The sequence below is a fragment of the Citrus clementina genome, unplaced genomic scaffold, assembly GCF_000493195.1.
Source record: "Citrus clementina cultivar Clemenules unplaced genomic scaffold, Citrus_clementina_v1.0 scaffold_6, whole genome shotgun sequence".
Classification (NCBI taxonomy): Eukaryota; Viridiplantae; Streptophyta; class Magnoliopsida; order Sapindales; family Rutaceae; genus Citrus; species Citrus x clementina.
The window spans coordinates 21,097,061-21,111,791 of NW_006262139.1; the positions used below are offsets into that span (position 1 = coordinate 21,097,061).

The 14,731-nt window shown below is 36.2% G+C and overlaps 1 protein-coding gene across 6 annotated transcripts; it reads right to left on the minus strand.

Moving 5' to 3' along the window:
* Positions 1-2,899: 2,899 nt before the first annotated feature.
* Positions 2,900-14,731, minus strand: LOC18039990 (protein ROS1). Of its 6 annotated transcripts, none has more exons than XM_024181961.1 (20): positions 14,501-14,728; positions 13,428-14,030; positions 10,707-12,869; positions 10,166-10,567; positions 9,260-9,350; positions 7,803-9,156; positions 7,617-7,696; positions 7,349-7,433; positions 7,177-7,268; positions 7,025-7,093; positions 6,848-6,884; positions 6,670-6,752; positions 5,900-6,343; positions 5,450-5,486; positions 5,312-5,369; positions 5,021-5,160; positions 4,864-4,929; positions 4,668-4,782; positions 4,548-4,586; positions 2,900-3,187 (listed from the first exon to the last, which is right to left on the minus strand). In XM_024181961.1, the coding sequence occupies exons 2-20, from the start codon at positions 13,840-13,842 to the stop codon at positions 3,063-3,065; spliced, it is 5,895 nt and encodes a 1,964-aa protein (XP_024037729.1). In that variant the 5' UTR covers positions 13,843-14,030; positions 14,501-14,728; the 3' UTR covers positions 2,900-3,062. The 6 variants fall into 6 exon arrangements, with proteins under 6 accessions (XP_024037729.1, XP_024037728.1, XP_024037732.1 ...); XM_024181960.1 differs by having other exon boundaries at positions 13,428-14,033; XM_024181964.1 differs by having other exon boundaries at positions 13,895-14,033; positions 14,501-14,726.

Below are 14,731 nucleotides of genomic sequence, written 5' to 3' on the forward strand. Positions count from 1 at the left end.
AGATCAATTCGTAGACGGTCGGGTAATAACAAACTCATTAGATGATAACTTCTTCTTCTTTTTTTTTTTTTTTTTTTTTATTGCTTTCGGGTTTAATAGAATTTGAATTAGTGATTTTCTCTCCGAAGGTTCGGATTTAAATTTCGAACACGGAATATGTTACATCTGCCTTTTTTTTTTTTTTTTAAGTTACATTGGACAAAAAATATAATAGATTTTGAATGCTAATAAGTGAAATTTTTAGAAATTAAATTAAGTCTGTCTAACAAGTTACATGATTAAAAACATTTAATAATATCGTGTGCTTAGTAAATTTATAAATACTGTGAATTCATGTGAACACAAGTTTGACACAACACACTCATTTAAATTACTTAATTATACGGTGTAAATTATAATTAACTACAGGGTTAGACTGATCTAAATTACTCAATTATACAACTTAAATTATGTTTAACTATAGGGATACACTAATCTAAATTATTCAATTAAACATCTTAAATTATATTTAACTAAAGGGCTCGACTATTTTATATGTAATATAATAAACACAAATTCATGAATTGTCACCCATAACAATTAATTTTTTAGAGTTTTGGTGATAATTCAAGAGTTGCCGTATGTTATATAACATATCGTGATCCTTTACTAAAGCAAGATCGGCAGTAATACATTACATGCGACAGATGAAATTCGGGTTATTGAATTATAGACGGAATAAATAAATTTTACAATTTATTTACAGGAGGGCCGAGCCGTTGGGAGTCCAACTCGCTCATTGACGGAATGGATCTAAATTTGTCCACCGAAATTGGGTCTTCTTGGGGTGCCATTTCACGTTGGCCCAAAAAAGGATTTTGCCAGTTTGACCCATTGTAATTAAATAATTTCAGTTTTGCCAAAAGTACAATTTTTCTCCCAAATACCTTCAGGTGGATTGCACATGTGGTGCGGGACGTCGCACGTGCAAGTTATGATTGGGGGACTGTAGAGAGTATAAAGCCTCAACTCATTGTTTGTCACTCGCGATATTGCGCCCCATAAGGTATGCGATTAAAAAACTCAAACAAAGTACTACTTTTAGTTTTGGACCTATCTTAAAATTGTAGTCTTCTCATGGTCATAAAAGACTCAAAACTTCAATTAAAATGAAGAATAAGTGAGGATTGAGGACGTACTTTACCAATTCAAGTTGTTAAATACTTTTATATGATATTAAAATGAGATGGGATTATAAATTTTTACTATATACACTCAATAAAATCCCAAAATACCCTCTCTCTCTCTCTCTCTCTCTCTCTCTTTTGTTTTTAACTTTGCACACCATGCGTATATAACATGAAAACATCTCATAAAGGATATTTCATTACTTTTTAGATTTTTATATTCAAATTCACTAATATTTCAAGAACTCCATTTATGGGTGATTGTTTTAAGCATTTTTTTTCATACAGAGAATTATTTTTTTATACAAAAAATAACTTGAAATCTTTTAGATTTATTGATGAATTATTGAGTTGATAACTTTTAATCTCTCCATTTTATTAAGATGTGCCACAATTTATGTTGAATGGGTGTGGACTTATAAGAATATCTTATTTGATTTAATAAAATTAAGTTGTCTTTTTGTAATAAATTACTCTAAGAATATTTTAATAATATTACACATTTAACTAAAATTAAAGCGTTCAAAATATTATTGTTAAAGTATAAATAATCTCCTATTGAAAATATCTTCAAATTTAATTAAAATAACGTATCTAATATTATAAACATGATCTCTTATATTACGTGTATGTAACTTAATATTAACTTTATAAACATCTTGCTAGTTATGACTGTGATAAAATACAGTTGGATACACTGGACTCACCACGTCAGTTTCCTCGCCAAATCCACATGGGCCCACTACTCGCCATGTACCGCGCGTCTGTTCAAACACCCTGCGCTCAGTTTTCAATAGAAATTAGGAGGGAAACTTCACGAAAAAAATTTGGCGGCACTCTTCGACTTCATCTCCCTCCACTATATTCGATGCAAGTGGCTGCTCTCTTCTTCTCCGTCTTCTACTTTTCATTTCACCGCGCCAGTATTCAAATTCAAAGCTATGCTCATACTTCATCATCAGCATTTTCAGATTTAATTTTACCCCTCACATTCAAAGATACCTTCTTGCTCTCATCATCGTAACACTCCATCGATGATATTTTTGAGGTTTGATTTTATCTGTTCCGATTAGAATTCATGTTTTCTTTGATAATCTCTTTTATATTCAGATCGAATTGCATCTACGTTGATACGACTATTTTCTTTCCGAGTAAGTGGTAACCAAAGTAGACGAATTTTTTTTTTTTTTTTGGTTTAAATTAGGAACTTCATTGATTATGAAAAAAAAAATACAGCTGAATGATTTTGTTGTGAATTTTCTTTTGGACAGTTGTGAGGTTTTATACGATCTTAAATTTGGAAGTTTGTTTAGATATATATATTTTTTCTTAATGAATTTTATCGTTTATTTTTTTTGGAAAATGAGCTCTTCGTCTTTATTTTGACTAAAAGTTCAATCTGAATTGTAGTCAAGTTCGCATTAAACAATTCCTAGGAAGCTGAAAGGATCGGTTATATATTGTTCACAGCACAAAATTCTCAGTAAGTTTTATCCTGTCTCTTTATCCTTACTATTCTCGAATGCTGTTTCATATATATAAATATACACATGATCCAGAAATGATCATTGCAGTGCATTAAAGTAATGTAGATGTTTAGACTCCTTTGCTCATGAGCCTTCTCTCTAATTTTTTCAATTTCGTTACATTACGTACTCTTCTGTGTTGATGTGTGAAAAAGTAATAGCTATGCAGTACCACATGACACATCACACGAATGTTGCCAAAAATTAGAAGAATTGCTCAAATTTGAGCACGCCATTAGGTAACTATAGACTTTTTAAATCATGAACATGCTACAAGCACCCATAGGGTGAGAAAATTTGGCAAGTTTTTAACGGTGAGCCACTAGCTGTTGGTCATTCTCTCCATACATAGAAACATTGGCATTGACGTCTACTTATGATCTGCATCTGCTTTACCTGGTACCTTGTTCAACTTGCTTGCTGGGAAATGCAGTCTCGCCATCAGAGGACGGGGTGCTCGTGATTTTTGGTCAAATCCCCTCACACACACATATCCTGCAAATTATTTCCAGCCAAGTTTCAGCAGGTAGCTGATATTACAACATAAGGCCTATTAACTCAGATCATCTGTATGTTTTATTTTTGAAGTAGTAGAAAAAAAGGGAAAAACATTCAATATCAGGTTTGAGCATTTACTTATAATTTTCTAGTATTTAGGTATTAACTTCAGGATCAGTACTTTCTTTCTACAGCAAAAGTTCTTTGGGTACTTCTTGACATAAGTAGTAAAATTGGGCAAGCATATAGAAGTTCAGGTTTGGACCAATATCTATATGTACCCCTTGTTTGAAGGAATGTATCTCGTATTACAGACAATGGACAATCAAAATCTTATTGATTTACACCATTCTAGGGGTCTTTGCCCCCAAGGATATGTTTTCTGTTGACCATCCCCTTAAATATGGTGGGATTGTGTTCTATTTTTGAAGTGATTAAATAATTTGTTGCATTTGTTTTGCGATGATTATATTTGGTAAAAAGACGCTCAGAACTCTGAGATTTGCCCCAATGGATAGCTAGACCCTTTTAGCTTTTGATGTGGGCTACTAGACTCCTACTGTTTCATAAGTGGAAATTTAGATCTCATTCCTAGTGAATTCAATCTATTTGGATGAAGATAAGGGGACTATAATACATTAATCTTGGTGGTTATTGTACCCTTAAAAGCGCGCGCGCACACAAAATTTCGTGGTTTCAATGTGTTGATTTTTTTTTTCCAGTGGCATGTTTAAGTGAGGATGTCCTTACTAGAGATATATACATATATAAACTTATTCTGGCTTTAGCTAAGTTCAAATCTATAAGGAATTTTTTATTCAAAAGGCTAGCTTAGTGAAATGGCCTAGATTAACTTAGAAGACCCAGTTTGTTATGAAATGATTGGGTCGAGGCCTTTTAAGTTGAAGGTAGGAAGTCTGTGAATTAGAAAATTCAACTTTTTTTTCCTTTTGGAGAGGATACGTGAGCCAAGATATAGATTAGCAATCCAGGTGGGTCTCAATAATTTTCTATTTCGACTAAGTGTTACCACTGAAAGAAACAAGAAACTGCTAAATTGAGTAGATATACTGTCCTTGGTTTGCTTGTGCACATTTTGGCGCGACTTGATGAAATATGAATCATAAAGAAGCTATGTTGGGTTTTTCAGGGCAACTCATATTGTTCTCTCTCAGCATTTGAAAGGCAGCATTGTTATGCATGCTTTAGGTGTCTATCTAGGCATTTTAAGGTCTGATGTTTGTTTCTCCCAAAAAAAAAAGGAAAAAAGAAAGGTCTGTCATTTGTAGAGTACCTAAGAAAACAACTAGGCTGTTGGTACTTAAAATGAGAAAAGTTAAAGAACTTTTTCGTGTACCTCTCCAGAAGCAGTGCTGAATTCCTTCTGTTGTTAAACCTGACAGATAAAAAATGGAGGTTGAATGACATTGTCTGACCTCAAAGCAATTATTATTTTATCCACTTCAACAATATCTACCTTTAAATATTGAAGGTATAGAGGTTCCAAAATACACAGTCCGCCTAGGTAGGTTCCATAACCACTCCCTGGGAACATTAATGGGCTTCAAGCTAGAATCATGGTCTGCAAATACCTGCGTTACAAGGATATACATGGTAAAGTATGAGTTTAAATAGTGGAAAAGAAATTGAAATAATATTTTATTTTAATTTACCTCATTAACTTGGAAATATGTGCCATTTAGGGGAAAGCTTCCTCTCATTGCTGTTCGACACGGTATCTGTTCACAAAAGGTTGCTAAAATCGGTTCACATTTGATATGCATGGTTCTTCAGAATAGTCAAACATAGCTATTTAATGCACATGCTCACCAAAATGGTCCCTCGAACAATTTGAAACTCTGATTCCCGAACACTGTTGCATGAAAAACATGTCTTCTCATCGCACATTTTGCCATGCTCTTGAGAACTGCACCTACTTTCAGGTGGTTGTATAGAATTTGCCGTTTCACCTAAAATGAGCATTGTTTTGCATTCGGTATAACCAGTTAGCAAAATTCAAATCTTGGCTTCAAAACACATCAATTCAGTGGTCGTATTGACAAAATCATCTTTTGTCAATCTGGCCAGAAGCAATTTGTTTTATACAAATTGTTTCTTCACCTGGTGTCCATATGGCAAGAAGATATCTGCCTGGGTCATCAGGTTCTCTTTTTTCCATCTGTAATTTGAGGAAAGAGCAATTAGTAGAAAAAACATTGTAAACTTAGTATTCCTATTTACTTGATGCGAAAAACTTACCCCACGCAAAAGAGGGTGTGAATCTGGAAGTTCATACCTGCAGGATAATTAAGAATAGTGAATAAAAGATTTTTGCCTTCTCTTGGTATATTAGTGTGGGTTCAGTTGGATTATTTGTTTTTGATACTCAATGTTGTATTAGTTTGAGTTTAGTTGGATTATTTGTTTTTGGTACTCAATGGTGTTCTGCATCAAATTTTTGTCATTCTTTAGCTCCGCAGCTCTGAATTTCATAGCCATGCTTGATTAATAATTTTTCTAAAAGAAATTCTAGGCATTACGTCCCATTAACTGTTAATTTGTTGTTTAAGTAAGTTCTATACTTTGTGATGAATCCAGTGGACATAATCTTATTTTGTTTTCTCCTCCCTTTTCCAGCTTTGCTAAAATATATTACATCTATCAGAATTATTCAGTTAATTTAGAGCTTCACAATGACTTTGTACTTACACTTGGTGTTCTGTTCGTAGACGACTCACATTCTTAAGCTTGGGTGCAGGAATAGATGCTGCTCCCGCTGTTAAAGCAACTAAAGCTTTGGACATATCACCTTCTTGAAGCTCCAAATTCTCTTGCATATAATTCTGTAAGGTCTGAGTAAACTCTTTCATGTTAAGCTTGATAGTAGGAATCTCTTCTGGATCTTCACAGAATGTATCTTCGATGTCATTTTCTGATACTTGTACACGCTCTGGTTCTGGTGTCGCTGGCTCTTCAATGATAGGCTCACAGTTATTAACAGCAATTTCTAATTTTCCGACTGGTAGATCGGTTGCATGAGTTAGAGGAAGAGGTAGTTGATTGATCATCATTGCAGGATTTTGGGTATTTGTTCTATTTTCATTTGCACTCACTATTGCTTTCTCCTCCGGCCCTGGAAGTGCAAGTCTTGAGCTGTATATGAAATGGTTTCTGAGTCAACTTATCAGATTTTTCTAATTGTATGCCAGGTAGGTCTTAGTTCACACTATAATCATGGAAGAGGTTTCCATAACCTTATCTATGAAAAGGTTCTCTTAGATACTGAAAAATATTCATATATATATATATATATGTATGTATGTATGTATGTATGACAACTCCCTGTCTACAGATTACCTCAATGAAGTAAGACGGTACTGGGTAGTGTTAAACACAAATGTGATTGATGCTTTATCAGCACTATTCGTGCTAATGACATGCGGTCCTAGAGCTAGGAAACAGAAAAGGAATGTGCAAACCTTGCAAATGCACTTGCAAAATGCCTGCATTCTCCTCTCATTGGACATGCATTGCAGTTTGGTTTGCTTTTTGTACAGAAGACCTGCATAAATGTCAAACAGTATTGTCGTCTTAGCCATAGCTTGCTGATCACTAAGGAGAACAACTTCAAATTTAATGCATATATATACAACACACCTTTCCAAATGTTATCATCTGGTAATGCAGCTCATACCTATGAGTATACATTTCAACATATTAGTTGCACTTACTGATAAGAATAACTGTTTCTGCTTTCTTTTCCTTGCTAATTTATACACGAGATAAACAAATCTTGGATTCAGGATAATAAGTACAAAGTTAAATTATCTTTACAGTGTTCTTTGGTCAAGTTTGCACAGTCGAGGCCATAGATATTTTTGAATGGATTCCAGCACTGGATACCTGTGCAAGGAAAAGAACATTATCAGTTATGTTTTGAACATATGATTATTTGCATCAGAATTCTATGTATGCTTGATACTTACAGTTCTAGAAGATGCAACTGAAGCGACTCAGGCAGTGGCTGAAGTGGCACCCAGCCGAGTCTTACAGCTATACGTCCAACATTTGTGTCAACCTAACATTAAATAATAAAATTGAGATCTATTCTATTTGTTCTATATTCTAGATATAACTGCGGCTTATTTATTAACTCACTGGAAAAGCAAGATGGTGAAGTGTTAGAAGTCGCACACACTCCACACTTTTCAAGCCCAGTCCCCGAAAGCTTAGTAGATACTCTCTACAAAAACAAGTTGTATTTAGTAATTTTTAGTTTTTTGCTTAAAGACAGAGTTGTATGCTTTATTTTTTCAGTGAAACACATTTCCGGCATATTGATATGATATGTATTACCAATAGTGAAGAAAATTCATTTAGTCCTCTGTTTTGAGGAAGAGTTAGGAATATGTACCCTAGGACTTACTTTGCTTTGTCTGGTGGAACATCTCTAAGCCATTCAAGATCCACACTTCCATGGTCACTAACCAGGCGGTTAAGAAAATCCTGCATAGATTTATCAATTAAAATTGCTTGATTTGAAGAGTTATCTATTTCTGGTTAGTACCTGAACCTATTCAAGATATTTTGTCATGGAACTTTATACTTCTACCTTTATTCGTCCAGCAAGCATGTTGTTCATACCACGTTCCTTGATGGTGTTGGCAATCTTATTAACATCAGCACATCTTACAGCTTCCCAATCCAATGAGTCCTTGGTATGTTCTGGTCTTTCTTTCTTCCCTCCATTTGCTTCCACCTGTCTCCTTAAGCTGTCCCAGTCAAAGTCATTTTGTTTCTCCTTGCTGACCCTTGTACTTTTTGATTTTGATGTAGCATCATCAATACCATTAAGTTCCTTGCTGAAGGAATGATCATACTTATTCTGGTCTGATACTGATGATTTCAGCTGAGTGTTTTCTCGGTTATAGAGTGCATTGTGGCTTTCTATAGCATCTATGCTTCCACTGGAGATTTTTGGCAAATTCAGATCATTCTTTTGTGCATGAGCTGGTGGTTCCATAGCAAATCTAGAATCTCCAAATAATTCACTTTCATGCTGTGCAATACTATTCTTGTTGGCTTGCATGCTATTTCTTGATTGCTTATTTCCATGCCTTGGTGCTTCTGGGCCAGCAACAATCAGCTTAGTTGCATCAGTAGTTTGACTTGCAAATTCTGGCATTAAAGCAATTTTGTCTGTCACATCAGAAATACCAGAAGATCTTGTTTCTTCTCTGCGCATCTCGTAGGATTCTACTTCCACTGATAAATCTTGGGTTAGACATGGATGGAAACTGCTGGGTGGAATACTTGATACTCTTGAAAGTACTTTAGGATCATCTATATCTTTGACCTTCACTCTTTGGTTGTTGGACTCCAGGGTTTGGAACTGGCTGTGTTCATCCTTTGAGTTTTCATCAGATGACATATGGCCATTTCTGTGATTGTAATTCCCATGCAGCATGGTTGATCCTACCATCTGTAAGAGCTCCACAAAAGAGTTTGAGCCATTAAAGCTGTTGAGTGTGGGTACATTACTTGAGTCCCCTGCATCTGAGTTGCTATTGGAGCTTGATATGGTCCCATCAGCAATTGGGGCAAATGAAGAGTCCAAGGAATTTTGAGATGAAAGTACATCATTATATGTCTCTGGGTAAATTTCACTAGAATTCATCAACTTGCATTTTGACTCATTTATTGAGCTGACAACACTGGTACTGCTTTCCAAGGAATTGTTGCTGCTGACAACCTCTCTCTCTTCACTGCTCTCAGAACCATGAAGTGTCATAGAACCCTGGTCACAAACAGGTTGATGTGACATCTTTTCTTTCCATTCTATAGTGTCTTCTGGATCCAATACGTATTCCGCTGGTTCTTCAATTACTGATGTAATCTCTTCTCCATGGCATGGTTTCTGCTTGGAATCGAGTGGAAAATTTGCAGCAAGTGACATGAACGCAGAACTGAAACAATCAAATGAATGAAGTAAGAGGTTTTCTATCTGTCTTTCCTCTAATTTCATAAAGTTCTCTAAGACCAATAAATATCATAGAAATTCTAGTGCACCTGGAAAGATGATCTGAAACATTCTGGGTGAGAAATACTCCAACCACTGAGTCAACAACTGATCCCTTCCACATAGAGAAGCGTCTATCCCCTGTGAAAATGACATTTTGCTGTTATAAATAAACTTCTAACTAAATTCATTGTGGGTGAGAAAAAAAAAAGCAAATCTTTCTGCAAGTAGAAAAAGGAAATTAAAATCTCCAAAACCCCATGGACTGAAGTTTCTTGCAGTTCTCGAATTGCAAAACATTTAATGGGTTTTGGTGTCTATTTTATAGCTAATTTTTTTTTATCTGTCTTTTAAGTTATAATTCCAAGTACATGAGAACATATGGCCTTCCTGTTGCGATACTTATTGGCTTCAGGTTTAACTGTTTGGAACTTAGACAATGCAGATGGTTTGACTGCCATGTGCTTTTTCACTAGTGGAAATTGTATCTGGAGCAGAGTGGCGTCATCATGTTATTTTTTTCTGTAGAATAGCTATTGAGGTATTTTGGTTTTGATTTATTAAGTTACTTAAGATACTCCAGATGGAATATATTCACAATTACTAGAAATTGCCTGTGGTGGATATTGAGAAAAGTAGTTTTGGATAGGTAGAAGATGAATAACTTACTGGCTTTAACAATTAGTAAAGGGTAAGAAGGTGGTTTGGCTTGATTTTGTGACTTGTATTGTACAGCTGAAGGAACAAAAAGCACAAAAATGTATATCATTCTCTCTCCTGTAGGTGATCACAGTAGTTTTATATCTTATTACTATAGTCTTCTTTGATTGTTTGTGGATGGTTTTACAGTATAAAAAGTATAATAAGCCATTTGTTCCACATTACCGAATCAATAATTGGACCCTAAGCACTCTTAAGTCTAGCAGAAGGTGGATATCAAAGAAGAGAATTGCTACCTTGCACAAGATGCATGCGGGCTATAAACGAGTCAACACGACCATGAAACACTCTCCGTTCTTCCTCCCATTGTCTTGCTTTCTCTTCATCAGTTCCATCAATACCTTCACTATTGATGTCTTGCATTAGAAGCTTCCATACCCTGTTAGTTTCTTCATCTAGCTCTACCTTTGGCCGTGGCCGCCGCTTTTTGACCAGATCAAATGAATCCTGAAATGATACAATTGTGCCATCTCTGCTATAAAGGACAAGTGCATTCTGCTCGTGATTCATATAGAATGGTACAATTGCATTCTGCTCTTGATCTTCACTGCTTTCTTTATTGATGTTTAAATGCTTTAATTGCTCAACGATTGCATCAACAGAAAACATTTGCCTCCACGTTAATTCTGGAAGAATACCTGCATTAAATGGCTTATATGAAATAATAGTACAGTTTGACAAAATGGATAGTTTTATCAATAGCGTAATTATAGTTAGTTAGCCAAAGTTGCTTTCTTTTTCACCTGGAAAAATAAAGTCAATGATTGCATAACGTACCTAGTAAGTTGGAAGAGAACTGGTGGTGATTGTTTATGATCTTTTGGTGCTTTTGTGCTTCATTACTGTTGGAGGATATTGAACTGACAAGGGAGTTTCTTTTTGTACGCTTCTTTCGAGCCAATGTTTCGTGCATCTCTGATACTAGTGCTTCTATGCATGTCTGAGGTCTTTGTGAATTCCCAACATGTTGCTTATCACTATCCAATGGTCCTCGACTGCCATGGTAAGTTTGTTGCATGACGCACTCTGCAATTCTGGTCAGTGAAGCCAAGTCCCTAACTCGAGCAGGACCTCTGGATCTCTTTCTTTTCTGTCTCTCTACTGGACTTAAAGCAAGGGTATTCTCAAGCGTTTTCTGTTTTTCTTGATCTGATACATTAGAATCTGCTCTAACATCTCCTTCAGAGCATGTGTCCAGTAAGATACTTTTTGCAGCAGTCACACAGGATGATGTGCTAGATGTAGCTGAATTCTGCCCCTTATCTGATCTCCTTTTCTTGTAAATGTTTGGAAAATGTGGTTCAGGCACCTTGTATGCTTGTAAAGTAAGGTAGTGAACCCCGGTCAGATTAGAGCTGCTGGCATCTGCTTGTCTGATTGCATCAGAATTCCTTCTCTTTGGTTCCCATGCTTGTCCTTGCTCAATTGCGATTGTGCAGGTGCCGCATTTAGAACCAATTAGGTTTCTTGGTGATGATTGACCATCAGTTTGTAAAATCACTTGTTTTGAGTTTCCCTCCCCATTATCAGCAGTCCTTTGACCTATGCCATCTGTAATAATCTCTTTTCTGGAATCAGAAGTCTGTTTCTGCCCTTCTGGTGATGCTATGTATTCTTTTATCGGTCGATTGACTGAACAAGTGAGGTCATAGGCAATGCATCCTTGTGTATTTTCTACAATCACTTCAATTCCTTCTCCAAGTTGCAAGATTGATTTTGAAGAGTTTTCATACCTGGGTTGTCCTTCTATGTCAAAGTTTAAGGACCTCCTACATGACCTCTTGGCAGGTTTGAGTTTCTTCTGATCATTGGATACTCCGGCTACTTCCGTTGGGGTAGATTTTGAGTCTTTGTTGAGTCCCTTCTTTCGCACATACTTCCTTTTTCCTGTGGCAGGTTCTTTAGAATGATTAGGCTGTGGGGTCACTGGCTTTGTCACTGCATCTCCTTTGCCAAGTTGCCCTGTCGACATAAAAAGGTCCTTTGCCTGTGACTCTGAAACTAAATCAAAGCTAGACTTGCATTTAAAGTTTTCATCTCTAGGCTGTTCTTGCATGCCAGAATCCATGGTTCCACAGAATTCCTTGGTAGGTTCAAACATCTTCATGTCAGTGGGTGCTGCAGCGTCTTGTGGGGAAGGCTTCTCTGTGCCAATTCCCTTTCTTACATATTTCCTTTTACCTGTTGGAGTTTGTTTAGAACCATTAATCTTTGTTATCACTGGATTTGGAGTCATCACTTCAGTTTCTTTACACAGCTGCCTGGTAGATTTTGACTGACAAAATTCCTCCTGTGATACTGAAACTGAATCAAATGTTGATTTGCAAGCAGATTTTTCATCTCGAGTCAGTCCTATGTCAAAATTTGAGGCCTTTCTGCGTGACTCGATGGCAAGTTCATTTGTTTTCAGGTTAGTGGATTCTCCAGCTGCTTCTGCTGGGGCAGATGTTAAGCCGTTGTTGAGTCCCTTCTTTCGCACGTACTTCCGCTTACCTGTTGCATTATCCTTAGAATTCTTTGGAATCTTAGGTTTTCCTTCTTTGGCCACCTTTGGCCTGTGTTTTTTCCTCTTTGGTTTCTGCTGAGGTGTTTTGTTGAGGTCAGCAACTCCTTCAGGGTTGTGATTCTCCTTTATCTGTGTGGAAACAGCTGAAACTGATGCATCTGTAAGTAGCTCTAAGTGTTCTTCATTGCCCAGGATTCCACTGGAGACGACTCTTTTAGCAGCAATGTCATTATTCTGTTCATCTTTTTCTTGGTTTGTTCTGTCATAAGAGCATAAATTTTCTATTTCAGAAATTCGCTTGCTTTTGACTCCGATGGCTTTATCTGGTGTGATGGGAGCAAACTTAGAGATAATTGGGAGAGAGGATTTGTCTGGCATTGTTCCAGGATGGGAATTAAGATCATAGGAGTGTTGGTGTGAAATGGAAACTTCATCTGCAGAGCAACCGTTCAACATATTAGATTCACTGAAAGGTACAAAATTTGTAAGTTTCATGGTTGAAGTTAGGTGCTATATTTACTAATAAAAGTTACTATTGATGACTATGATGGTCTTTCAGGAAATATAATTTCTAATTCAATGTTCTAACAGATGATGCCAAAAGTTTTAGGAGATATTTTTACAGTTGATGCATGGTGATTGGGAGGTCACTTAGTGAGATATGGTGCAAGGGTAAATTCAACGCCGAATTTCTTTGCTGATTCTTGTGTCCTATATATACCCATTGTCCCATTTGTTCTAGCTATATTACAGTTTATCTTTTAACATCCCTTCTTGCATAGATCTCTTCCTATCTATGTGTGTGCCCGTGTGTACATGAAGAACTCTCATATTGAATAGAAAGCTATGACTACTACAAAAAGCAGTTGTCAAAAGCAAGCATTATGCTTATATTTTTAGTCCCATCGTCTGATTGAAATTAGAAATGCTCTTCACTGGGCAAAAACTTAGGTCAATGTCAATCTGAGACTCGTAAGTGGAAAGGAAAGGACCTGCTGCGGTGTTTTCATTTCTTTGTGAGGCTGCATTAGCAAGAGCCAATAGACTTGCAAAAGGCACATTTTTGTATTCAGCCAAGGGGTCAATGGAAACCTCTCGGCATGCTTCAACTGTGTCACAGGCAACACCCATTTTTGTGGCTGAACTAACCTCTGCATTATTAACCCCTCTGTTTGTATCTTCACTATTGGTAGAGTTGAAATGAATAACCGCTGTATTGGATTGAGAGTCTTTGTTACAAACAGAAGAAAAACATTCTGATCCCTGCCAATTTGGTTGGTCTGGCTGGTTGGCTTGACCATTTGCATGGATCGGCATAGGTTTTGGCTGAATTGGCCTAAAAGGGGTTGCCGGAGTCCATGAACCCTGACTTTCACACTCCTTTTGACCTGGTGTCCCACTATTCATTGCTTGGCTTTACAATCTTGTAAAAAAATATGCAAGTTGTTCTCTTGCTTACCTGCTTCTTTCTATCAGAAACTCCCTTTACATTGCTCAATAAGCTTCAGTCTCTATCAAAAGCAAATCCCGGTGTGTGAAATGCCATCTACCAGCCGAGATTTCTTTGCTTCTCAATCTCATCGTACACAAGTATCCTGCTGAAACCAACATAAGAACAAAAATTTCAGCTGTTGTAAAATAAAATGCTGCAAAACAGGTTGGTGACAGCTCTGTCTATCTAAAAGACCGGAAACAAAGTTCACTCAATTCCTTTTAAAAGTACTTCAAAATTGTTCTATAATCATACGGATGACAGATCTCTCATCCATAACCCAGCTGCTCTATCATGATGAACTCGCTTAATCACAGTTAACAGAATTTTGTTAATTTATTTTTTTGTTAAAGGAGATCACAAAATTGTAGATACAATAATTTTATTTATTTAACTTTAATTAAATACGTTCTCACTTGGCACAACAGAATACAAGAAAATCCCTGCAGATTCTCTCAGTAATCTCCTCATATAATGCCACTTTATTCTCTTCTGTTGCTACAACATTATAACAGAAAAAATTAAAAATTCTTTAAATAACAATTAAAAAATAATAACTCTTAAGCATCCTACCGTAGACCAGAGTCAATGCCGGAGATCTGGTTCTGGTACTTGAAAGGCTAGAGGAAAGTGAAAGCAAGGTATGAAGATAGCTGTTTTCAAGTAACAAATAATTGGAAAAAAGAAAAAAAAAAAAAGGAGTTAAGCCAAGCGGAGACTAAAGCTTTTATATTCTAAAGACCTCTTGGAAATGTTCACTCCTTTTCCCGTTAAAGAAGTTAACTTTAAACATAAACATTTTTA